Source organism: Pseudophryne corroboree, chromosome 11 (genome assembly GCF_028390025.1).
Source record: "Pseudophryne corroboree isolate aPseCor3 chromosome 11, aPseCor3.hap2, whole genome shotgun sequence".
Lineage (NCBI taxonomy): Eukaryota > Metazoa > Chordata > Amphibia > Anura > Myobatrachidae > Pseudophryne > Pseudophryne corroboree.
The window spans coordinates 143,666,018-143,693,346 of record NC_086454.1 but is presented as its reverse complement, the minus strand read 5'-3'; the positions used below and the strand labels follow the sequence as shown (position 1 = coordinate 143,693,346).

The following is a 27,329-nucleotide window of genomic DNA, read 5'->3' as shown; positions in this document are numbered from 1 at the left end:
CCTCGCGAAGAGGAAGAGGCCAGGGATCTTCGACCAGTAACACCTGAAGATCCGGGTACCAAATTCTCCTTGGCCAGTCTGGAACTACAAGGAGCGCTGGAATCTTTGTTTTTCTTAGAATTCTCAGAACCTTTGGGATGAGAGGAAGCGGAGGGAAAATGTACACCGACAGAAACACCCAAGGTGACGTCCCTGGACCTGGAACAATACTTCAGAAGTTTTCTGTTGAGGCGAGACGCCATCATGTCTATGTGGGGAACCCCTCAAAGACTTGTCACTAGTGTGAAGACCTCTTGATGGAGGCTCCACTCTCCTGGATGTAGATCGTGTCTGCTGAGGAAGTCTGCTTCCCAGTTGTCCACCCCCGGAAGGAATATTGCTGACAGAGCGCTTGTATGTATCTCTGCCCAGCGGAGAATCTTTGTGGCTTCTGCCATGGCTGTCCTGCTCTTTGTGCCGCCTTTGCGGTTTATGTATGCTACTGCTGTCACATTGTCCGATTGGATCAGGATAGGCCGGTTTCGAAGAAGATGCTCCGCTTGCAGAAGGCTGTTGTAAATGGCCCTTAGCTCTAGAACGTTTATGTGAAGATGAGTCTCTAGGCCTGACCATCTTCCTTGGAAGGTCACCCCTTGTGTGACTGCTCCCCAACCTCGGAGACTTGCATCCGTGGTCACTAGGATCCAGTCCTGGATCCCGAACCTGCATCCCTCTTAGAGATGAGAGCTGTGGAGCCACCACAGGAGTGAGATTCTGGTGTTGGGAGATAGAATTATTCTCCGGTGCATATGAAGGTGGGATCCGGACCACTTGTCCAACAGGTCCCACTGAAACACTCTGGCATGGAACCTCCCAAACTGGAGGGCTTCGTATGCCGCTACCATCTTCCCCAGCAACCGAATGCATTGATGAATGGAGACCGTTGTTGGTTTCAGAATGAATTTTACCAAACTCTGAATTTCCAGAGCTTTCTCCATAGGGAGGAACACTCTCTGCTGGACTGTGTCCAGAATCATACCTAAAAACGCCAACCGGGTTGTTGGGATTAACTGTGATTTCAGCAAGTTTAAGAGCCAGCCGTGCTGTTGCAGAATCGATAGGGACAGTGCAATGTCCTGTACCAACTTGTCTTTGGATCTCGCCTTTATCAGGAGATCGTCCAAGTATGGGATAATTGTAACTCCTCTCTTGCGGAGGAGAACCATCATCTCTGCCATGACTTGTGAAAATCCTCGGAGCCGTGGACAGGCCAAACGGCAACGTCTGAAACTGGTAATGAGTATCCTGGATTGCAAACCTGAGGTACCTTTGATGAGGGGGATAGATGGGGACATGAAGGTATGCAACCTTTATGTCCAATGATACCATGAATTCCCCCTCCTCCAGACTGGAGATCACCGCTCAGAGACTCCATCTTGAATTTGAATTTCTTCAGGAAAAAATTTAGAGAGATTTCAGGTTGAGGATTGGTCTTACCGAGCCATCTGGCTTTGGTACCACAAACAGGCTTGAATAAAAGCCCTCCCCTTGCTGTGCCAGGGGAACCGGGACCACAACCTGATTTTGACACAATTTTTGTATTGCTCCACAGACTAGAACTCTGTCTGGAAGCGAAGCTGGTAAGGTCGATTTGAAAAAACGGCGAGGGGGAACGTCTTGAAACTCCAGTTTGTACCCTTGGGTCACAATTTGCAACACCCAAGGGTCTAGGTCCGAACAAACCCAGACCTGACTGAAGAGCTTTAGACGTGCCCACACCGGTGCGGTCTCCTGTAGGGGAGACCCGGCGTCATGCGGTGGATTTGGCAGAAGCCAGGGAGGACTTCTGCTCATGGGAACCCGAGGAGGCGGGTGTTCTCTTGCCCCTTCCTCTACCTCTGGTAGCAAGGAAGAAATTACCTCGGCCTCTTTTATACTTGTTGGGCCGAAAGGACTGCATTTGATAGTGTGGTTTCTTTTGTTGCGCAGGTTGACTTACCCGCGGTGGCCGCCGATACCAAATCAGTAAGGCCATCCCCAAAAAGTTCACCTCCCTTAAATTGAAGGGACTCCATATTTTTCTTGGAATCGGCATCAGCATTCCACTGGGGAGTCCAAAGCGCTCGCCTAGCCGCAACTGACATAGCATTAGCCTTAGCACACAGGAGGCCAGCATCTCTTGCAGCCTCTTTCAAGTACACAGCCGCGTCCTTCATATAACCAAGCGTCACTAGGATGCTATCCCTATCAAGATTATCCAAATCAGAAGACAAACTTTCAGCCCATTTTTCAATAGCGCTACTTACCCATGCTGACGCAATAAGAGGCCTAAGCTGCGTCCCAGTGGTTGTAAAAATAGCTTTCAAAGTAGCCTCCTGCTTACGATCAGCCGGCTCCTTAAGGGTCGTCGACTGAGCCGCAGGGAGGGCTACCTGTTTAAACAAGCGCGCTAGGGCCTTGTCAACTGTGGGTGGTGTTTCCCACTTTTCCCTATCAGGCGCGGGAAAGGGGTACGCCACCTTGATCCGGTTAGGAATTAGACATTTTTTATCAGGGTTGTTCCAAATGCCATCAAAGAGGTCATTTAGTTCAAAACATGGAGCAACGGAGCATCTCTTTTCCTTGTAAATTAGGAACCTCGTTTCAGGTGTAATAGGGCCCTCACCAATATGTAATATGTCTTTAACAGCTACAATCATATACTGAATACTCTTAGCTAATTTAGGATCTAATCTGGAATCAGCATAGTCGACATCAGCCTCAGAGTCTGTGTCGGTATCTGTGTAAACTAATTGGTCAACACCACGTTTGAGCGACCCCGGAGGGCCCTGGACCTGCAATAAAGCGTCCTCCATTGATCTCTTCCACACCTGGATTTGAGATTCAGACTGATCAAACTTTTGATTTAAAAGAGTGACATTTGCATTTAAAGTATTCAAAGTAGATAACCAGTCAGCAGTCGGCGGTGCAGACAGGGCCACCCCCAAAACATTTGGTGTCCCCAATAAATTATCCCCGAGAGGAATAATCTGCTTCAGACATGTCGTCCACTGAAAACAGCACCCAAATCAAAGCCTGTCAGGGAACACAAAGGGAAAAAGCCAGCTCACACCCCAGTGCCAAAATGCAGGTCTAAAAACACCCTCAAGTGCCCCAGAGCTGCAGCGCTATATTTATCTATTAATTCTGCCCCCCCTCATTTTCTTATGCCCCCGGTACTTGCTGCTTGTGAGGAAGGACCAGCGCTGCTTGTGTGGAGGAGGAAAAGACTTATGTTAGGTTTTTTTTTATGTTCAGGGAGGTCTGCTGGCTACAGCCTCCCTGCTTCGTGGGAGCAGACCTACCTGAAAATAAAAAACCTAACATAAGTCTTTTCAGAGAAACTCAGTAGAGCTCCCCCGAGTGCCTCCGTCTCGCAGGGAACAGTTTCTAAACAGAGTCTGGGGAGGGATATAGAGGGAGGAGCCAGGTCACGCCCCTTTGAAAGTCTTAAAGTGCCCATGTCTGCTGCGGATCCCGTCTATACCCCATGGTTCTTTTGGTGTCCCCAACATCCTCTAGGACGAAATAGCTGGGCCCTCTGTGACCACTTATTCTGCTGCTCAGTCCTACCAGTAGCAGGAGAGATCCAACACCCATGTAACTGAGAGCCTCAGAGGAAGGTGCAGAAAGACCGTTTGCGGCATATTTTCCATATTATTTGAAAGCGAATGGAGGTATTTTGGCACAATATTTTCTGGTTTTTAGGACTGTAGATGACTTGCACATATGTTTCGTTAACAATTCCTGTACTGTGAATTTGTTAATGACAAAAAAGTTCTGCACACTTTTCAATGCAAGTTAAATGCCCATATAAGAGCTAGTGCAGAGTGGAATGCATTATAGATGCATCGAGCCATATGGCCGGAGATGAAGAATGGAAACGGGAAGGGGTATACTCGCACAGGCGAAGTCCAATAAGGGCATATTCCCAAATGCATCTTATTCAGGTCTGCAGTTATATGCATATATAGATAGGTCTAATGTTTCCATTTGCTACAGGACAGGTGCAAATACACACTAATGAGGACTTGTCGTAAACTAGGTACGTACAGTATGCTTCCCATGTAGTACCGCATGCATCTGAATGTGTATGGCTCGGCACATGTGCTATGCTATCCCTGCAAGCACAATTATTTGAGTAATTTGCAACTATTTTCTACCACCTCTTCATGGGGTCTTGTGTGTAAGAAGCAGCACAGAACTGTATGAATGGTAGGGATTCCACCCATCCACTCCTCCCAAAGTTCTCTTATTGGAAAGGAAGTTGCATCATTTGGTCTGATGGAGGTGGGAGCACACCTATATGAACTAGAAAACCAGGTTCAGTGGCCCTTTAACCTATTAAAACCCGTAATCCAAAAACGTATATTTTCTAAATATTTATTGATAAACTTACACAAACTTTTTAAACATGAATATGCCAATACTTTTACAAATCTGGCCTCAGTCACAAAATGATTACGTGTCCTACGTATAGGACATTGGGTCTATATGTATACAAATATGTATGAATAGAATTTTGATGTGCACAAATGTTTGTAATATTAATAGGACAATGGGTCTTAACAGGTTAACTTACCTTGTATTTCTCATAAACAACAGGGGCACTGAAGGCAACCAGGACCCCTAAAAACAGAGAAGAGTGAAATGAAAAAAAAAAAAAAAACCCCACTGTGATAGGTAATTTACACAATTGCACAACAGGATCTTACCGAGGATTAGAAGTGTGATGCCATTAAACACAGCTCCTACATAGGTCATCAGCCACATAAGAAGGGCAAGCTGGTTGGAGAAAAGGAACAAAATAAGTTGAAAAGCAAAGCAGGGAAAGGGTCTATTACTACACTGCAGATTAACCAATATTACCATCTCTTTATTTTATAAGTATGCTTATATCAAACATGCCTATAGTGTGTATTCAGCTTCTGACAGATGTTTTAGCTTTAGTCACATTTACATAAGATTTCTATATGGGTATGACTCCGGGTCGACAGTGGCTAGGTCGACAATAGAGATAGGTCGATATGAACAAGGTCGACATGAGTTTTTCATGGGGTTTTTTTGGTGCCGTTTTCTCTGTAAAGTGACCAGGAACCCCAATTAGTGCATCATGTCCCCTCGGGCAAGGTGCCTCACTCAGCTACCGCTGTGCTCGGCACAGGTTAATGTTCCCAATTGTAGCCCACGTGGATCTTAAAGTGTGAAAAAGTAAAGATTTTTTTTTTGAAAAACTCATGTCCACCTAACGGTCGTGTCGACCTATTTCTGGTGTCGACCTAATGGGTGTCAGCCTAAGTGCTGTCAACCCAGAGTCCAGATACCTTCAAAATACTCTTGTAAAAACCATCATGCAATGTTTACATCAATAATTCACTGCCTTAGTTTACTGCCATAGTTTTCACATACCCCGGCACACAAATGTATTCTCGTGTGAACTCTAACGGCACTTTAGAACACTGTGTAAGCATCTTTTTTGTGTTTATCCTGTGAGCATATTGGTTTTAATAAAATATTTTTATACTATTCTATTAATATTGACCCTTATTGGTGTGAGGATGTATTTAAAGAGCCCCCAAAAAAATTCACAGACAAGCTCAGATATTTTATTGGACAATGTTTCATTACATCGGATTTCATACAAAGAAAGTAAACACTTGTGTCAGAACGTTCAAGTTTGGAATCCAAGGCCTCAGAAGGACTGTTTAACTTTACCTGTTATACTGTATATCTCTTATACCTCAGTTGAGAGCGTTACACTATTTAACAATTTATAAGCCCTCCCAGTTTTTATTTTAAAAGGTATCTTATTTTGGCAAACTCAAAAACGTGCCTTCTTATTTTTAACACTAAGTAATGGCTTTTTTCTGGCCACTCTTCCATAAAGCCCAGCTCTATGGAGTGTATGGCTTATTGTGGTCACATGCGCAGATACATCAGTCTCTGCTGTGGAACTCTGCAGCTCCTTCAGTGTTACCTTTGGTCTCTGTGCTGCCTCTCTGATTAATGCCCTCCTTGCCTGGTCTGTGAGTTTTGGTGGCCGGCCCTCTCTTGGCAGGTCTAATTGAACTATTGATTTTCAATAGTTCAATTAGATCTGGCATGGTACAGAAGGATTGGCGTATAGCAGAGGTAGTGCCATTATTTAAAAAGGGCTAAAAAAAATCATCCGGGTAACTACAGACCGGTTAGTTTGACATCTATAGTGGGGAAAATATTGGAAAGAATTCTAAGGGATAGCATACAGGAATATCTGCAGACTACTAAGATTATTAGCAAGAACCAGCATGGGTTTGTGAGGGACAGATCATGTCAAACTAACTTAATTAACTTATACGAGGAAGTGAGCGACAATCTTGACCAAGGAAAAGCAGTGGATGTGGTCTACTTAGATTTTGCAAAAGCCTTCGACACAGTGCCTCACAAGAGACTAAACATCAAATTAAAGGAGCTTGGCCTAGGAAAAACTGTTTGTACATGGATAAGTAACTGGCTGGACAACAGGGTACAGCGAGTAGTGGTCAACGGCAAGTCTTCAAGTTGGACACTAGTAGTGAGCAAAATACCACAGGGGTCCGTACTCGGGCCACTACTGTTCAACATATTTATCAATGACCTAGAAATAGGCCTGGAAAGCACTGTTTTAATCTTTGCAGATGATACTAAACTGTGTAGGGTAATTAATTCAGAAATAGATGTGGAGTCTCTGCAGAATGACTTATCTAAACTTGAAATCTGGGCGTCTAAATGGAGAATGAGTTTCAATATAGAAAAATGCAAGATTACGCATTTCGGGACTAAAAACAAACTCGCATCCTACACATTAAACGGGGAAAGTCTAGGGGTAACAGTTTTGGAAAAAGATTTGGGAGTACTCATTGATAATAAGCTTAATAACCGTATACAAATGTCAAAACGCAGTAAAGAAGGCAAGTAAGGTGCTTGCGTGCGTAAAACGGGGAATTGAGACAAGGGACGAGGATGTAATCCTGCCGCTGTACAAATCATTGGTACGCCCACACCTGCAATATTGTGTTAAGTTTTGGGCACCACTGTATTAAAAAAAAAAAAAAAAATGGATTACGAGGAAAGGCTTATTAGGCTGAATATGTATACACTGGAAAAGAGGCGTCTAAGAGGAGACATAATTAATGTCTTCAAATATGTAAAGGAGCACTACAAAGTTATCAGAGGAATTACTTATTAAAAGAACTATGTTTAGGACACGTGGGCACTCGTTGAGGCTGGAGGAAAAAAAATTCTGTACGCAACGGAGGAAAGGGTTCTTTACTGTTAGGGCAATAAGGATTTGTAATTCCTTGCCAGAGAAAGTGGTAAGGGTGGACTCTGTAAAAACATTGTTTTTAAAAATGGATGAATTTCTGATTGAAAAAGATATCCAATGTTACAACATTTAAAATATTTACGTTGTTAAACTAGGTGTAACATGACTTACATTCTTCAGCAGGTACAGTAAAATCAACTCAACTTAATATAGAATACAGGTTGAACACGATGGGCATTTGACTCTTTTCAACCTCAATTACTATGTTACTTTGTTACAGTACCATGTTCTTTCCCATTTGAAGAGGATTGATTTGCTGGTGCTCCGGGGGATCATCAAAGATTTGGATATTTTTTTTTTTTTTTTTTTTATAACCCTACCCCGACTTGTACTTCTCAACAACTTTGTCCCTGACTTGTTTGGAGAGCTCCTTGGTATTCATTGTGTGATGCCTCTTGCTTAGTGGTGTTGCAGCCTCTGGGGCCTTTCAGAAAAGGTGTATTTATACTGACAGATCATGTGACACTTAGATTGCACACAGGTGGACTTCATTTCACTAATTATGTGACTTCTGAAGATAATTAGGTTGCACAAGAACTTTTGAGGGGCTTCATAGCAAAGGGGGTGAACACACATGCACATAGCAATTTTCAAATTTCTATTTATAAAAATTCCTTTTTTATATAAATTTTTTCTCATTTCACTTCACCAACTTTTTTGTACTATATTGTACAGATCCATCACATAAAATTTAGATTTAAAACAAAACTAAATAATTAAATTACAGGTTGCAATGTAACAAACCAGGGAAAAAGCCATGGGGAGTGAATACTTTAGCAAGGCACTGTATGTATGTATGTATGTATGTATGTATGTATGTATATATATATATATATATATATATATATATATATACATACATATTATATCGGATGGCGGCACACCAGGAACTCACTGCAAAATCAGCAGGACACTGTGGCCACTGTCCAACTTTTTAGTTTTAATTCAGAGTAGAGAGCATAGACCTTGCAAATATCTTAAGTGATACGTGTAATAATCATTAAACATTGAAAGTGACAGTAGATTGGGGGGATGATTTTTTCCACTCGCACTGACAGCTGCTAGTGAAAATAATTTAATTCCGCCCTATAACTTAAACCACATGGGTTCACAAATACATTTATGGAAGCAGGCTTTAGAATAATTTTTGTCTCTTCCCCTATGAAGATATGCTTTTAGCTTTGCAGTCCCAGCAGTATAAGGATGTTATTCACCTTCAATGAATCTACAAGATCCTCCACAAGAAAGAGTCTCATGATGTACTTCACAGCACGGTTGATGTGAACAAGGGATGCATTCAGTATCTTCTGGAAGCTGTCGGAGGACAAAGTGATGTCCTTTTCCAGTAGAACCCTGTGAAACCACAAATATTAAGGCTGGGTGGGCAAAATTCAGTCAACAATCTACAAATAACTGAAAACAGTCTACTTAGCAACCAACAACTTTAAGACCTTTTTTTAGTAAAATTAACATTCCCACTTCCTGAGAAATCTGACCAATAATTATCACAAGGAAATCCCAATAGACCAGGTGCACTGACATCATACACTTGAGTTACAGCAATTTCTCAGCCTTTCTAGTATGAAAGTGCCAATAGTGAGAACTTTACAAGTATGTACACTAGTCTGCATCAACACTGGTACATTATGTAGACAAAAGTGATTGGACACTGACAGCAAATAGAGCAATAAGATTTTATACTTTGTAGGTCCATCATGTGCAGTGATTACTGCAGACACTCTTGGCAAACAGTCTACAAGTTCCAACTGCGACACGGAAGAAAGTTGGGTCAGTCTAGAACACACCCATCGCTCCAATTCATCCAGGAGATCCTCAATAGAGTTATGATCTGGCCAGTCCATCCGGGTTACTGAAATGTCCTCTTTTCAAATTCGTTTAGCTCCTTCCGCCAAGCCATTTCATTAGCAATTTATCTAGTCAGTGTCTCCCTACCCATTTTATACCTTCACGAACAAGTGTCTGCTGCAGGAACACACCATTTTGCTTGTGCACGCGGGTTGGGGGAGGGGGGAGGGAATTCCAATCACTTGTCTACATAATGTAGAACTAATGCAATCTGGATCCGGCAGCTAAAATGGAAATTATTTGTTTCCTTTTAGAGTGTATCCATTGATGCAGTGTGTTGGTTCCTAGTGACTGTACACTCCAGACACTCTGCAGAGACCAAGAGCTGAACAAAACTTGTTGGTTCCTAGTGACTGTACACTCCAGACACTCTGCAGAGACCAAGAGCTGAACAAAACTGAACCTAGTCCCTTAGATGTTGGTGCTTTCGTACAGCCTAGATCAGAGGTTCACAAACGCGGTCCTCAAGGCACCCCAATGGTCCTGGTTTTAAATGTATCCATGCTTGGCCACAGGTGACTTAATTAGCACCTTTGTCAATTTGATTTAACCATCTGTGCTGAGCCACGGATATACCTAAAACCTGGACTGTTGGGGTGCCTTGAGGACCGCGTTTGGGAAACTCTGGTCTAGATCATTGTAATAGATCGGATATATAACAAATTACTGTGAATGCATTCTCACATAGCATAAGGCTAACAATCACAGAAAAAGAACACAACTGCCACTTCTCAATTATAAATGGAATGTAAAAAAAAAGTGCCACAGAGACTGCCATCCAGTGACATGCAGAACACGCGCAAGGCAACGTTTACATTGTAACAGAATGCGACTACTGGCTGGAGAAAGACGACATATTTCCATAATACCCTTACTTGAAAGGATGACCCTCCTCAGACTTCTGGACGGCTTGCATGACAGATTTGTAGATGCGAAAGCTAATTGTGACGGTCAGCAGGGACAAAATGAAATAGGAAATTACACTAATTATGCTGAAGGCTGCCAATGACAAGAGCAGCACCATCGTCGCTCCGAAAACCATTCCAGATTTCTTTACATCTCTCCAAAACAGCAGGTCATGAACTGGGAAAGAAGAGAAACAGACCATGTTACCGTTTATCTCAGGCTAATGATTTAGTCATCTGTATTTTAACTCAAACACAGTCTATACCATTGTACCCCACAGTGCTGTTCATCTAATACAAGCTAAAACAATGTTCTACGTGTACATGGATACTTAGGATAGCATTATGTAGAGTAACATTTTCAACATGGGGACACGGGGTGTTTTATTGCAGACCCTGGTCCTAACCACTACACAGCTGGTTCTGTCTGACTTCATCTGTAAGTTAAAGGTGGGAGCAGGCCAGCTTGGAAGTTCTCACTGGCTCCACTTAAAGCACCAGTGACGGTAAGAGCTGTTCCCAGCTTGGAGGAACAATGTACTAGACACAGCAGTTGCAGTTAGTAGCTGCTGGCACTTCTAGTAGAGCAGATGGAGAATGAGCAGACATTTGCTAGTATGTGTTAACACTTCAGTCAGCCACCAGAGAGTTGCTGGTTGCTACAAGTAATATATAAAGCATACAGAACAGTTGGGTATGTGGTTTACAATATATAATATGGTTACAGTTATGTTAGAGATCTCTTTATTTCCAAGTAGAGCGACTAAGTGAATTCACAACCCATGCCAGCTAATCTTTTTTGGGTGAATAGATGCTACTGACATGGTTTTCACACACTCCCAAGTCACAGCCCATTCAGCTGGTTACATACTGTATGCTCAGAAACTATTATCCACTCAGACGTACATTTCTATACCAGCCAAACGCAATTTCTAGCTCTGAACAGGACATCTGTAACAAAGCTTGGAGAGGGATAAAGTACCAACCAGCTCCTGTCAGTTTATAGGCTGTTTGAAAAAGGTGTTAGGAGCTAATTGGTCGGTACTTTATCACTCTCCAAGCTTTATTACATATGTCCACAAATGAGAAACTGTCAGTGATGCATGTGTTATGGTGACGTGTTGGGCTGCGGTGGGTTAATATGCTGAGCATTGCTGGTTCATGCTGAGAAAAATAAGATTTTACTTACCGGTAAATCTATTTCTCGTAGTCCGTAGTGGATGCTGGGGACTCCGTAAGGACCATGGGAATAGACGGGCTCCGCAGGAGACATGGGCACTTTAAGAAAGAATTCAGATTCTGGTGTGCTCTGGCTCCTCCCTCTATGTCCCTCCTTCAGACCTCAGTTAGAGAAACTGTGCCCGGAAGAGCTGACAGTACAAGGAAAGGATTTTGGTAATCCAGGGCAAGATACATACCAGCCACACCAATCACACCGTATAACTTGTGATAAGCTTACCCAGTCAACAGTATGAACAACAACAAAGCATCAGTTCAACCCTGATGCAACAATAACATAGCCCTTATTGCAGCAATAACTATATACAAGTATTGCAGAAGAAGTCCGCACTTGGGACGGGCGCCCAGCATCCACTACGGACTACGAGAAATAGATTTACCGGTAAGTAAAATCTTATTTTCTCTAACGTCCTAGTGGATGCTGGGGACTCCGTAAGGACCATGGGGATTATACCAAAGCTCCCAAACGGGCGGGAGAGTGCGGATGACTCTGCAGCACCGAATAAGCAAACACAAGGTGCTCCTCAGCCAGGGTATCAAACTTGTAGAACTTTGCAAAAGTGTTTGAACCTGACCAAGTAGCCGTTCGGCACAGCTGTAATGCCGAGACCCCTCGTGCAGCCGCCCAAGAAGAGCCCACCTTCCTAGTGGAATGGGCCTTAACTGATTTAGGCAGCGGCAATCCAGCCGCAGAATGAGCCTGCTGAATCGTATTACAGATCCAGCGAGCAATAGTTTGCTTTGAAGCAGGAGCACCAAGCTTGTTGGAAGCATACAGGATAAACAAAGATTCTGTTTTCCTGACCCTAGCCGTTCTGGATACATAAACCTTCAAAGCCCTGACCACATCAAGTAACTTTGAGTCCTTCAAGTCAGTAGTAGCCACAGGCACCACAATAGGTTGGTTTATATGAAAGGATGAAACCACTTTTGGCAGAAATTGTGGACGGGTCCGCAATTCGGATAGACTGCATGGAAAACCAGATAGGGGCTTTTATGTGACAAAGCCGCTAATTCTGACACACGCCTAGCCAAAGCCAATGCTAATAGCATGACCACCTTCCACGGGAGATATTTCAATTCCACCGTTTTAAGCGGTTCAAACCAGTGGGATTTCAGGAAACTCAACACCACGTTAAGATCCCAAGGTGCCACCGGGGGCACAAAAGGAGGCTGAATACGCAGCACTCCCTTCACAAACGTCTGAATTTCAGGTAGAGAAGCCAGCTCTTTGAAAGAAAATGGATAGGGCCGAAATCTGGACCTTAATGGAACCCAATTTCAGGCCCAAAGTCACTCCTGACTGTAGGAAGTGAAGGAAACGGCCCAGCTGGAATTCCTCCGTAGGGGCATTCCTGGCCTCACACCAAGCAACATATTTTCGCCAAATACGGTGATAATGTTGAGCTGTCACGTCCTTCCTAGCCTTTATCAGCGTAGGAATGACTTCATCCGGAATGCCTTTTTCCGCTAGGATCCGGCGTTCAACCGCCATGCCGTCAAACGCGGCCGCGGTAAGTCTTGGAACAGACAGGGCCCTTGTTGCAACAAGTCCTATCTTAGAGGAAGAGGCCACGGGTCCTCTGTGAGCATTTCTTGCAGATCTGGATACCAAGTCCTTCTTGGCCAATCCGGAACAATGAGTATTGTTCTCACTCCTCTTTTTCTTATGATTCTCAACACCTTGGGTATGCGAGGAAGAGGATGAAATACATAGACCGATTGGAACACCCACGGTGTTACAAGGGCGTCCACAGCTATCGCCTGAGGGTCTCTTGACCTGGCGCAATACTTCTGTAGTTTCCTGTTGAGGCGGGATGCCATCATGTCCACCTGTGGCAGTTCCCACCGACTTGCAAGCTGTGCGAAGACTTCTTGATGAAGTCCCCACTCCCCCGGGTGGAGGTCGTGCCTGCTGAGGAAGTCTGCTTCCCAGTTGTCTACCCCCGGGATGAACACTGCTGACAGTGCTCTTACATGATTCTCCGTCCAGCGAAGAATTCTGGTGGCTTCCACCATCGCCACCCTGCTCCTTGTGCCGCCTTGTCGGTTTACATGAGCCACAGCGGTGATGTTGTCTGACTGAATCAGAACTGGTTGACCGCGAAGCAGGGCCTCTGTTTGACGTAGGGCGTTGCAAATGGCCCTTAGTTCCAGGATGTTGATGTGAAGGCAAGTCTCCTGACTTGACCACAGACCTTGGAAATTTCTTCCCTGTGTGACTGCTCCCCACCCTCTGAGGCTTGCATCCGTGGTCACCAGGATCCAGTCCTGAATGCCGAATCTGCGGCCCTCGAGAAGGTGAGCACTCTGCAGCCACCACACAGGAGAGACACCCTGGACCTGGGGGATAGGGTGATTAACCGATGCATCTGAAGATGTGATCCGGACCATTTGTCCAGTAAGTCCCATTGAAAGGTCCTCGCATGGAACCTGCCGAAGGGAATGGCCTTGTACGATGCCACCATCTTTCCCAGGACTCGAGTGCAGTGATGCACTGACACCTGTTTTGGTTTTAATAGGTCCCTGACCAGTGTCATGAGTTCCTGAACCTTCTCTATCGGGAGATAAACCCTTTTCTGGCCTGTGTCCAGAATCATGCCCAGGAAGGGCAGACGAGTCGTAGGAACCAACTGCGGCTTTGGAATATTCAGAATCCAGCCGTGTTGCCATAACACTTCCAGAGAACGTGCTATGCTGATCAGCAACTGCTCTCTTGACCTCGCTTTTATGAGGAGATCGTCCAAGTATGGGATAATTGTGACCCCTTGCTTCCGCAGGAGTACCATCATTTCCGCCATTACCTTGGTAAATATTCTCGGAGCCGTGGAGAGACCAAACGGCAATGTCTGAAATTGGTAATGACAATCCTGTACCACAAATCTGAGGTACGCCTGATGAGGTGGATAAATGGGGACATGAAGGTATGCATCCTTTATGTCCAGAGACACCATAAAATCCCCCCCTTCCAGGCTTGCAATACCGCTCTCAGCGATTTCATCTTGAACCGAAACCTTTTTAGGTACACGTTCAGGGATTTTAAATTCAATATGGGTCTGACCGAACCGTCTGGTTTCGGTACCACAAACATGGTCGAATAATAACCCTTTCCTTGTTGAAGGAGGGGAACCTTGACCACCACCTGTTGAAGATACAATTTGTGAATTGCAGTTAACACAATTTCCCTCTCTAAGGGGGAAGCTGGCAGGGCCAACTTGAGGTATCGGTGAGGGGGCATCTCTTCGAATTCCAGCTTGTATTCCTGAGACACAACATCTATTGCCCAGGGATCCAACTGTGAGTGAACCCACCTGTGGCTGAAATTTCGGAGACGCGCCCCCCCACCGGGCCTAGCTCCGCCTGTGGAGCCCCAGCGTCATGCGGTGGATTTAGTGGAAGCCGTGGAGGACTTCTGTTCCTGGGAACTAGCTGTGTTGTGCAGCTTCTTTCCTCTGCCCCTGCCTCTGGCAAGAAAGGACGCACCTCGGACTTTCTTGTTTTTCTGTGATCGAAAGGACTGCATTTGGTAATACGGTGCTTTCTTAGGTTGTGAGGAAACATATGGCAAAAAATTTGACTTTCCAGCCGTAGCTGTGGAGACCAGGTCCGAGAGACCTTCCCCAAACAATTCCTCACCCTTGTAAGGTAAAACCTCCATGTGCCTTTTTGAGTCGCCATCACCTGTCCATTGCCGAGTCCACAGGACCCTTCTGGCAGAAATCGACATAGCATTTATTCTAGAACCTAGTAGGCTAATGTCTCTCTGAGCATCTCTCATATAAAGGACAGCGTCTTTAATATGCCCCAGGGTCATTAATATAGTATCCTTGTCTAAGGTATCAAGTCCCTCAGATAAGGTATCCGTCCAAGCTGCTACAGCACTACACACCCAAGCCGACGCGATTGCCGGCCTCAGTAAGGTACCTGAATGTGTATAAATGGACTTCAGGGTAACCTCCTGTTTGCGATCCGCAGCATGTTTGAGGGTAGCCGTATCCTGTGACGGCAGGGCTACCTACTTGGATAAGCGTGTCAAAGCTTTGTCCACCCTAGGGGAGGATTCCCAGCGTAACCTGTCCGTTGGCGGGAAAGGATACGCCATAAGAATCTTTTTGGAAATCTGCAGTTTTTTATCTGGAGATTCCCAAGCCTTCTCACATAACTCATTGAGCTCGTGTGAGGGGGGAAAAGTTACCTGCGGCTTCTTTTCCCCATACATATGAACCCTCCTGTCGGGGACTGGGGTTCCTCTGTGATGCGCAACACATCCTTAATAGCTATAATCATATAACAGATGGATTTAGCAAATTTAGGCTGTAACTTTGCATCATCGTAATCGACACTGGAGTCAGAATCCATGTCGGTATCCGTGTCAATAATTTGGGATAGTGGGCGCTTCTGAGACCCTGTCGGCCTCTGCGACATAGGATCAGGCATGGGTTGGGACCCTGACTGTCCTGAGGTTTCAGCTTTGTCTAACCTTTTATGCAAGGAATTAACATTATAATTTAAAACCTTCCACATATCCATCCAATCAGGCGTCGGCGGAGACACCACATTCATTTGCTCCCGCTCTGCTTCCACATAGCCTTCCTCATCAGACATGTCGACACAAGCGTACCGACACACCACACACACAGGGAATGCCCTTATTGAAGACAGTTCCGCCACAAGGCCCTTTGGTGAGACAGCGAGTATGCCAGCACACACCCCAGCGCTATATAACCCAGGAATAACACAGTAACTTAATGTTAACCCAGTAGCTGCTGTATTTGTGTTTTTAGCGCCTAATTATGTGCCCCCCCTCTCTTTTTACCCTTTTTCTACCGTGATCTGCAGGGGAGAGCCTGGGGAGCTTCCTCTCAGCGGAGCTGTGGAGAAAAAATGGCGCTGGTGAGTGCTGAGGGAGAAGCCCCGCCCCCTCGACGGCGGGCTTCTGTCCCGCTAAAATATATATATCTTTTTGGCGGGGGCTCATACATATATACAGTGTCCAACTGTATATATATGTTTATTTTTGCCAACAGAGGTCCATATGCTGCCCAGGGCGCCCCCCCCCCTTTGCCCTGCACCCTTACAGTGACCGGAGTATGTGAGGTGTGTATGGAGCAATGGCGCACAGCTGCAGTGCTGTGCGTTACCTCATGTGAAGAACGGAGTCTTCTGCCGCCGATTTCGAAGTCTTCTTTGCTTCTCATACTCACCCGGCTTCTGTCTTCCGGCTCTACGAGGGGGACGGCGGCGCGGCTCTGGGATCGGACGACGAGGGTGAGATCCTGTGTACGATCCCTCTGGAGCTAATGGTGTCCAGTAGCCTAAGAAGCAGGATCTATCTTCAGAGAGTAGGGCTGCTTCTCTCCCCTCTGTTCCACGATGCAGGGAGTCTGTTGCCAGCAGAGCTCCCTGAAAATAAAAAACCTTACAAAATACTTTCTTACAGCAAGCTCAGGAGAGCTCACTGAACAGCACCCAGCTCGTCCGGGCACAGATTCAAACTGAGGTCTGGAGCAGGGACATAGAGGGAGGAGCCAGAGCACACCAGAATATAAATTCTTTCTTAAAGTGCCCAAGTCTCCTGCGGAGCCCGTCTATTCCCATGGTCCTTACGGAGTCCCCAGCATCCACTAGGACGTTAGAGAAACTGCACTGTTCGCAGCTGGTATATACTGGCTACAAACTAGTACACCATGCCCCTCATGCGTGTCAGTTTTCTTTAAGAATCTGCTAGGAGGACCCTAACTTTCTGAAAATTCTGCCCAACCCTCACATAGCAAAGGATATGAACCATCACTGATTCCACACCTGAGATTCTCCCAGCACACACAAAGAAACCAAGCTGGTTGCATGTCGAGAAGTAGGTTAAGCATACAGGAACTGAGAACTGAATTGCTTGTCTACACACACTAACCTAAGTAGCCATGTCATTAACAAGTGTACTAGCTTTGGAACAGTTTGCATTTCTATTCTATCAGTAAGCAATCCAGTTCACAGTCCAAAGAGCATAGCATGCTGTGCGACAAATACACAAAGGGCCATTAAACGCCACTGGAAAAACCCAACCTGCACTTTTATTTCTCCTGTGTTCTTTACCAAAGACCATTTACTAAATCCATTCCCAAAAACAATACTTCAGACACCCCCATACGCTCCGTCATTTGCTGTATTTAGCAGTGTTCTGTGACTAACATACCTGCTCTGTTCTGTGCGTAACAGGGGCAACCTCATTCTGCTTTACGCAAATATTACAGCGTGAAATCTCAATCAACCAAACTATTTCAAAATGCTCGCTATACGCTCTATAATCAGGATTTAAATAAAAAAATAAAATTTGTACAAGGCTGTAATAGGGGGTTTTCAGATCTTAAAGCATCATCGCAGTTTTTAGGTCTTTAAAGCAAGCCAAAGTAGCATGCATCTGGTAGTCAGTTATAGGAGGATAGCTAAGAAAAAGGACTCATTCATTCTAAGCTCTGGATGGAAAACTGTTATGGCTGCCAAACACCTGTTCTCCAACTCCCACTATTTCATGTGATGGAAGGGCGTGGAGACAGAGAGGGAGGATGTGAGAGCTCAAAGGGGTGCTCACAAGCCTCTCTGCCATCTACATCATGTGCCACGTGACTGTGGCTGCCACGGTAGTCACATAGCACTGTCTGTTAAATTACTATTAGTTCTAATTAAGCCACTTTTTTGTTTGCTATCCGATGTCCACTCGTATGCAGCAGATTCTGTTACACCTTTATTAGGGCCCAGTAAAATAACAGATCTGGTGCCAAAATGCTGGAAGTACCCAGAGCACAGCGGGATAGTAATTGAAAATAAAACATGAGAAAAAAGCCCTATTACTAAAGCTGGTCACACAAGTAGCAGTTTTTACACAATGGACCAATATTATTACAGGTATGAGCCCTAAGTGATCAGCTGCCTTATGATCTAGCGATTGATTCTGACTTGTATAACCAAAACAGTATATGAGCAGTCATTTGCTCAGAAAATGGCATGAGGTCCCTGCTATCTGATAATAAGATACAACTCTATAAAAGCAGATTGTGTCCAGTTAAGCCATCCAAATGTGTGACCTGTCTGAGTTATAATAATAGAACAAAAGCAAGAATCGACCCCTATAAATTAGTGGTGGATAAATATCATAAAATAGGAGGAATCATTTTTGTCTGGATCAAGACAACAGGATACATAAATAATTGCTAGTACTATAGTACTAATAGATAATCCACACACTCCTATTGCGTTTAAATGCAAGATTTGGAAAAATTATTTGTTTTTTTGTTTGAAAATCAAATATTTTTCACTAAAGTGTTTTACAGATAAACAAAAAGAGGATTTTAATACCTACCGGTAATTCCCTTTCTCGTAGTCCACAAGGGATACTGGGGTGAACTTAGTACCATGGGGTATAGAAGGGGTCCAAAGGAGCCGGTGCACTTTAAATTTCTTCCACTGGGTGTGCTGGCTCCTCCCCTCTATGCCCCCTCTCACAGGCAGTTAAGCAAAATAGTGCCCGAAGGAGAAATGACATACTTGAGAGAAGGAACATAAAACAAGGAGTGGTGAGATTCATACACCAGCACACCATAACATAAAACCAGCAAATGGATGGAACAAACAGCACCAGCTGAACAGGTAACTTTTTAGAAAAGAACCTGCAGACATGCCAACACACTGAGACGGGCACCCAGTATCCCTTATGGACTACGAGAAAGGGATTTACAGGTAGGTATTAAAATCCCATGTGTCTGGCATGCATAAGGGATTACTGGGGTGAACTTCGTACGATGGGGACGTCCAAAAGCATCCAGAATGGGTGGGGACGTGCGGAGACATCTGCAAAACCGCCTGCCCAAACTGGGTATCCTCTTTGGCGCCAGGGTATCAAACTTGTAGACTTCACAAAGGTATTCTTCCCCGACCAGGTAGCAGGCTCGGCATAATTGTAAGGCCGAGACTAAATCGGGCAGCCGCCGAGGAAGACCCCACTAATCTTGTAGAGTGGGCCCTCAAAGACTGTGGAACAGGTAAGGCTGCCGACACATACAGTCCGGTCCATAAATATTGGGACATCTACACAATTCTCATATTTTGGGCTCTATACACCACCACAATGGATTTGAAATGAAACAAACAAGATGTGCTTTAATTGCAGACTTTCCGCTTTAATTTGAGGGTATTTACATCCAAATCAGGTGAACGGTGTAGGAATTACAACGGTTTCTATATGTGTCTCCCACTTTTTAAGGGACCAAAAGTAATGGGACAAAATAAACAATACTAAATCAAACTTTCACTTTTTATTACTTTGTTGCAAATCCTTTGCAGTCAATTACAGCCTGAAGTCTGGAACGTATAGACATCACCAGACGCTGGGTTTCATCCCTGGTGATGCTCTGCCAGGACTCTACTGCAAATGTCTTCAGTTCCTTCTTGTTCTTGGGGCATTTTCCCTTCCGTTTTGTCTTCATCAAGTGAAATGCATGCTCAATCAGATTCAGGTCAAGTGATTGACTTGGCCATTGCATAACATTCCACTTATTTGCCTTAAAAAAACTCTTTGGTTGCTTTAGCAGTATGCTTCGGGTCATTGTCCATCTGCACTGTGAAGTGCCGTCCAATGAGTTCTGAAGCATTTGACTGAATATGAGCAGATAATATTGTCCGAAACACTTCAGAATTCATCCTTCTGCTTTTGTCAGCAGTCACATTATCCATAAATACAAGGGAACCACTTCCTTTGGCAGCCATACATGCCCACGCCATGACACTACCACCACCATGCTTCACTGATGGGGAGGTATGTTTTGGATCATGAGCAGTTCCTTTCCTTCCCCATACTCTTTCCTTGCCTTCACTCTGGTACAAGTTGATCTTTATCTCATCTGTCCATAGGATGTTGTTCCAGAACTGTAAAGGCTTTTTTAGATGTTGTTTGGCAAACTCTAATCTGGTCTTCCTGTTTTTGTGGCTCACCAATGGTTTACATCTTGTGGTGAACCCTCTATATTCACTCTTGTGAAGTCTTCTCTTGATTGTTGACTTTGACACATAGACACCTACCTCCTGGAGAGTGTTCTTGATCTGGGCAACTGTTGTAAAGGGGTTTTTCTCCACCAGGGAAATAATTCTTCTGTCATCCACCACAGTTGTTTTCCGTGGTCTTCCGGGTCTTTTGGTGTTGCTGAGCTCTCCGATGCGTTCTTACTTTTTAAGAATGTTCTAAACAGTTGATTTGGCCACACCTAATGTTTTTGACATCTCTCTGATGGGTTTGTTTTGATTTTTCAGCCTAAAGATGGCTTGATTCACTGATAGTGGCAGCTCTTTGGATCTCATATTGAGAGTCAGCAGCAAAAGATTCCAAATGCAAATGTCACACCTGGAATCTACTCCAGACCTTTTACCTGCTTAATTGATGATGAAATAACGAGGGAATAGCCCACTCCTGTCCATGAAATAGCTTTTGAGTCAATTGGCCCATTACTTTTGGTCCCTTAAAAAGTGGGAGGCACATATAGAAACAGTTGTAATTCCTACACCGTTCACCCGATTTGGATGTAAATACCCTCAAATGAAAGCGGAAAGTCTGCAGTTAAAGCACACTTTGTTTGTTTCAGTTCAAATCCATTGTGGTGGTGTATAGAGCCCAAAATATGAGAATTGTGTCAATGTCCCAATACTTATGGACCTGACTGTAGGCCTGTTGGATAGTCAGCCTAATCCAACGAGCAATGGACTGCTTAGAAGCGGGACAACCTTTTTTCTGTGCATCATAGAGCACGAACAATGAATCCGTCTTTCTGATCAGAGCTGTCCTTTTGACATAAATCTTCAAGGCTCGCATAGCATCCAATGACTCCGGAGGAGCAAAAGTGCCAGCATTAGATGGGACAACAATTGGTTGATTCAGGTGGTACGCAAAGACAACCTTCGGCAGGAACTGCTGTTTAGTCCTGAGCTCCGCTCTGTCCTCGTAAAAGACCAGGTAGGGGCTCTTACACGATAAAGCCCCCAATTCGGAGACACGCCTCACAGTCTTGCAAGTGAGATACTTATCTTCCACCACATCAAAGGCTCAAACCAGGAGGACTGTAGGAATTCTAGCACTACATTCAGGTCCCAGGCTGCCGTGGGCGGCACAAACGGAGGCTGTATGTGGAAAACTCCTTGCAAGAAAGTCTGAACCTCTGGCAACAGTCAACTTTTTCTGGAAGAAAATTAAGAGAGCCAGCCTGCACAAAGCATAAAAGACGTCCCAAATGAAACTCCGCCAGTGGATATGTGCGTTCCTCACACCAGGATAGATATCTCCTCCAGATATGATGATAGTGTTTTGATGTTACCGGCTTTCTGGCCTGGACCATGGTTGCAATAACCTTCTTGGAAAGGCCTTTTTGAGCCAAGATGTTCTGCTCAACTTACAAGCCATTAAACGAAGATGCCGTAAGTCCAGGTAGACGAATGGCCCTTGTTGTAGAAGATCTTTTCTCAGTGACATGGGCCAAGGGTCTACCACGGACATGTCCTGAAGATCTGCGTACCACGCCCTCCGAGGCCAATCTGGGGCAATCAGAATTGCTTGGACCCCCTGATTCCTGATTCGTTTGAGCACCCTCAGGAGCAACGGAATCAGAGGAAACAGGTAAAGCGACCAATTTATCAAAAGGATCGTCCAGATAAGGAACCACATTGACCCCCTGGACTCGGAGTTGGAACATAATCTCCACCATCGCCTTTGTGAATACCCTTGGAGCTTTGGACAGGCCGAAGGGTAACGCCTGAAACTGATAGTGATCGTTCAAGTAGGGCAAACCTCAGAAAAGCTTGGTGAGGGGGCCAAACCGGGATGTGGAGATAAGCATCCTTTATATCCAGAGAGACCATGAACACCATTTCTTCCAGGTCCGCAATAACCGCCCCCAGGGACTCCATCTTGAACTTGAAAACCTTGAGGTAAGGGTTCAGGGATTTGAGATTCAGAATGGGTCTTACCGAACAGTCTGGTTTCGGTACCACGAAAAGGTTGGAGTAATAACCTTTTCTTTGTTGCAACAGTGGTACTGGAACAATGACCTGGGACTGGACCAATTTGAGGATAGCTTGTTGTAGCGCAACTCTGGTATGCTCAAAAACTGGTAAGCCTGTTTTGAAAAATTGTTAGGGAGGAGCGCTGTCGAACCCCAGCTTGTAACCCAGGAAAATTAGTTCCTTTACCCAGGTATGCCGGCAAGAGTCTGCCCAGATGTGGCTGAAGTGACGTAGACGAGCTCCCACCTCGAGATCCCCCCGGCACAGTCATGCTGAAGCTTTTGTGGAAGCTGCACTGGTGACTGGGTCCTGGGAAACAGCGGTAGCAGCTGGTTTTCTAGTCTTACCTCTGGTGCCTCGTGCCGCATTGGATGCACCTCTGGCTCTTGACCTGAATCTAGAGGTCCGAAAGGAATGAGTAGACGGCCCCGGGTAGGAACGCCTAGCCAGAGGGGCCCCAGAGGGGAGAAACATGGATTTCCCCGCATTGACCTTAGAAATCCATGTATCTAACTCGAGCCCAAAAAGCCATTCTCCTGAAAAAGGGAGACTCTCCACACAGGTGTAGTATGAGCATACAGACGCCAGGATCCCGGCAGCATACCAACGCCGGGATCCCGGCGGGGAGGGCCTAGTGCAGCAAGCCCCTTGCGGGCTCGCCACGCTGCGGGCTCAGTGGCGACCTGCGGTCGCCACGGGTTCTATTCCCATTCTATAGGTGTCGTGGACACCCACGAGTGGAAATAGTCCCTGTTGGTCGGCATGCCGACCATCGGGATAGTGAGGGGTCGGGATGCTGGAGGAGGTCATGTGACTGTCGGTCTCCCGACCACCGGTCACATGAATACCACCCCTCCACACTGTGCTTGGAATCTGCGTCGGCAATCCACTGATGCAACCACAAGGCTCTGCGTGCCGACACTGCCATGCTAGTAGTTCTAGCATTAATAGAACCTATTTCCTTGAGAGAGTCACACAGTATTTGCAGTGTCCTGAATGTGTTTAATTAGGGTCACCGTAGTGATCAGGGGCATGTCCCCCGCAAGGCACTCTTAAATCTGAGAAGCCCAGGTGTGAATGGCATGTGACATCCAGCAATCCGCTATCACCGGTCTTTGTGATATGCCAGCCGCTGTGTAAATAGATTTTAGCGTTGTTTCTATTTTCCTATCCCCAGGGTCCTTGAACTGAAAAGACTCAGGGGCCAGAAACACTGCCTTCTTAGAGAGGCGGGAGACAGAGACATCAACAGCCTGGGATTCTTCCCAATATTTTCAACCCTCTGGTGTGAATGGGAAAGATCGTAAAAACTTTCTAATAACCCGATATCTTTTAATCAGGATTTTTCCAGGCTTGTTTAAAAACATCATCTAATTCTGGAGAATCAGGGAAAGTGATGTTAACTTTTTTCTGCCCAAGAAAAAACGACTGCGTTGAAGCAGCCTCTTCTAAAGGGACTTTTAGTACATCTCTGATAGCAAGAACTAGGGGTTCAATACCCTCTGCAGGAGTGAAATCTTCTATATCAGGTTCCAATTCCTCCCCCTTCCAGAATATCCTCCTCATCTACCAGAAGAGCAGGTAGCCCACGCTTAAGTGGCCCTGAACTGTTGAGGGAAGGAAGTCTGTCATCAGCCTTTGCCGCAAGGTCTGCAACCGCCTGTTGCAGTTGTATTGTTGTTTGCTTATTTGCATCAAGCTGGGATGACATGTCAGCCATCATGGGGGCTAATTCATGGGTGGTATTCAGTATACCGGTTGTTGGGATCCCGGCGCACAGTATACCGGCGCCGGAATCCCGACAACCGCCATACTGACACCTTTTCTCCCTCTTGGGGGTCCACGACCCCCTGTAGCGAGAACAGATAGCGTAGCCCACCAAGCCCGCAAGGGGCTCATTTGAACTCGCACCGCTGTCGGCAAGCCGGCGGTCGGGATCCCGGCGCCGGTATGCTGGCCGCCGGAAACTCATACTACATCCCTAATTCAGACCTGATCGCTATGTTGCGTTTTCGTACAGCAGGCGATCAGGTCTAAACTGCGCATGCACCGCAATGCGCAGGTGCATCACACGGGTACAAAGTGGATCGCCACCCAGCAATGGGTTTGTGCGAAGGATCCATTCGCACGGGCGTTCGCAAGGAGATTGACAGGAAGAAGGCGTTTGTGGGTGGCAACTGACCGTTTTCTGGGAGTGTCAGGAAAAACGCAGGCGTGTCCAATCGTTTGCAGGGAGGGTTCCCGACGTCAATTCCGGTCCCGGACATGCTGAAGTGTTCGCAGCGGCTGAGTAAGTCCTGGGCAACTCAGAGACTGCACAAAATATGTTTGTACAGCTCTGCTACACATGCGTTCACACACTTGCAAAGCGAAAATACACTCCCCTATGGGCGACGACTAGGCGAAAGCAGGACTGCAAAAAAACCCTAGTGAGCGAACAGGTCTGAATTAGCCCCATAGTCTTAATGGCACCGAGCCAAGAAGACTCCTGACCCTCCCCCCCAGTCTCCACATTGCCCTGTAGAAGGGGAGAATCTTGCATGACAAACTTTGCATAGTGTGTTTAACAATATTGACTGTAAACAGCACACACACACACACACACACACACACACACACAGAGAACTCACAGACAAGTATAACAAGCCTGCCTCACTGCATGTGCGATGGTGACTCAAAATGAGAGGAGGACAGCACCCCCCCGCTTGTAGTAACAACTGCAAGGTGAAATATATCTACAAGTAACCCGGATTGTGCGTCTTTTTAAAGACACTATATTGTGTGCAATAGCGGCTCTCCCCCTGCTAGTACACACCCCTGTACCAGTTTCCAGTGTCTCCCGGGTCTCTGGAGGAGCTGCGTGTCCTTACTGCTGCTGCTTATACAGAGGAAGGCGCCAAAATGCCGCTGGTCCCGCTCTGAACAAGCTCCGCCCCCTACAATGGCGCCAGAGCCGCTGACAATATTTATACTGGCCAAGTCTCCCACAGTGTACAAGCCTCACAGACTAGCTAGTTTGCATAATCGCTGCCAGTTCTGCGTGAGGGGCTGAAGCTGGTCCCAGAAGGTCCCGTCCGCCGCACCTAGAACAGTGGGACCCCACTAGCGAGGCCCCCGGTTTGTACTCACCACACTTCACACCTTTAGGCAGCGTTAGGGGTCTGCAGCGTGCTGCGATTGCGACCGTCAAGGTGCAGTGCACCACGGAACAACAACTTCTCAGGACGGTGGTCCTGCAGCGGGGAAGCGGCTCTGACACCTTACAGAGGCCGGTAGCCCCCCCACTCCCACGGTGCAGGTATACTGTTGCCCAGACAGTATACCTAAAATAAAAAAAGTTTAAAACAAAACTGAAAATTTCTCTGGAGCTCCCAGTGTGCATCCTCTCCTGAGGGCATTTTTTTTAAAACTGCCTGTGGAAAAGGGCATAGAGGGGAGGAGCCAGCACACCCAGTGGAAGAAATTTAAAGTGCACCGGCTCCTTTGGACCCCTTCTATACCCCATCGTACTAAGTTCACCCCTGTATCCCTTATGGATGCCAGAGAAAAACAATTCCCAACTAGTAACTTATTAGTTTACAGTTAATCTAATTAACTTATGTTATCAATTCTTTCCGGAGGTGAACTAGTTATGAAAAAAATAGAAGTTATTTTTTCCCTCATTTCAAAAAAGTATTTAAAAAATATTCATCAACAATGAGGACAGATCCTTTTATCACAAAGTGGAACATTTTCTTTATTAACCAGTTGTAGAGACAAGGATATCAGTCGCTTACACACAGTGGTGCAGCCGCTGCTTTGTGGACAGGACCAACAGTAGCAAGACTGTACATTTTCAAGTGGCCAACAACCAGAACCTCATGGATATAAGTCGGGTGTTCTGAATCCTAGTCAAGTACCTGTAGTACCCTCAGGTGTCACTGATTCTCGGCAAACTGGTAGACAAAATAGACTAAACGCTGCTTCAGCCCACTAAAGGCTTCCTCTGCTGTTTAACTGCATTACCCAAAGCAAGAGTTCACTTTTTTCTTTCCCTTTAACTGGCATGAGCTGTAACCTCAAGTATCCCCTGTGATGCAGTGGTCTGTGATTGTCAACATCACTTGCCCTTTGTATCCCCGATGATGCCTTGTGATTGGCAATATGTAGCGCGAAATGCAAAATGGATCAGAGGCTCTGCACTCAGAGGGGACTTATGCGTGATCAATAGGCCCCCTGACTGCAGCAAGGGAACTTATCGTTCTGCATATATGAGAGGGGAGTCGAGTGGTAATGCTAAAGTTTGCTAGGCGGGGTGGGAGTAATTTTACAATAGAGATCTATGGTCACTGGGATTGGGGGGGGGGGGGGGGGAGGGGGTTAATGCTAAAGTGGATCTATGACTACAAGAGTGATAGGACATGTCCCAGCAATGGGGAATGATGCTACAGGGGTCCAATCGCCAACCCCAGGGTGATGTTAGTCCCCATCCTAAGCATATCTTGTTTACTAGAATAGTCTGAAATATATATTTAAATAGAGGTTATTTACTGAATTCATAAAAATACGGATAGTAAAATAAATTAAAAAAAGCTTTCAGTTAAGTGGTTATAGGACCATCACTGGTATATGCAAAATAACCGTCTCTGAAGCAGACATCACCACTTGCTCAACCAATGTGCAAGACAAATATACATTTTAATGAATTAAGCTCCATGGTAAATCTAAAAGGTGTGACATAGAATTTCATTAACTAGCGAACACCCAGGTCTCTGACTGGAAAGTAGATGACAAAGTTCTCAGGAAAGAAATGTTCTAAAATTATAGCAAAACTGTCTGTAGTAGATCTTTCTGAGACCAGGTCAGGAGAGTGAATTAAAAGAAACCGCAGAATTACAAGTATCATCTAAAATAAAGGAGCAACCAGGAAAACAGAGGAG

At 45.5% G+C, this 27,329-nt stretch overlaps 1 protein-coding gene across 3 annotated transcripts in view; it reads right to left on the bottom strand.

The window, feature by feature from the left end:
- Window positions 1–27,329, bottom strand: part of RTN3 (reticulon 3) — a 129,932-nt gene that overhangs the window by 42,825 nt on the left and 59,778 nt on the right. For all 3 annotated transcript variants that reach the window (XM_063944898.1, XM_063944896.1, XM_063944897.1), the window contains exons 4-7: window positions 10,105–10,312; window positions 8,578–8,716; window positions 4,734–4,803; window positions 4,601–4,647 (exon numbers count right to left, since the gene is read on the bottom strand). In XM_063944898.1, the coding sequence (XP_063800968.1) occupies window positions 4,601–4,647; window positions 4,734–4,803; window positions 8,578–8,716; window positions 10,105–10,312 (464 nt within the window). The remainder of the gene's footprint in view (window positions 1–4,600; window positions 4,648–4,733; window positions 4,804–8,577; window positions 8,717–10,104; window positions 10,313–27,329) is intronic.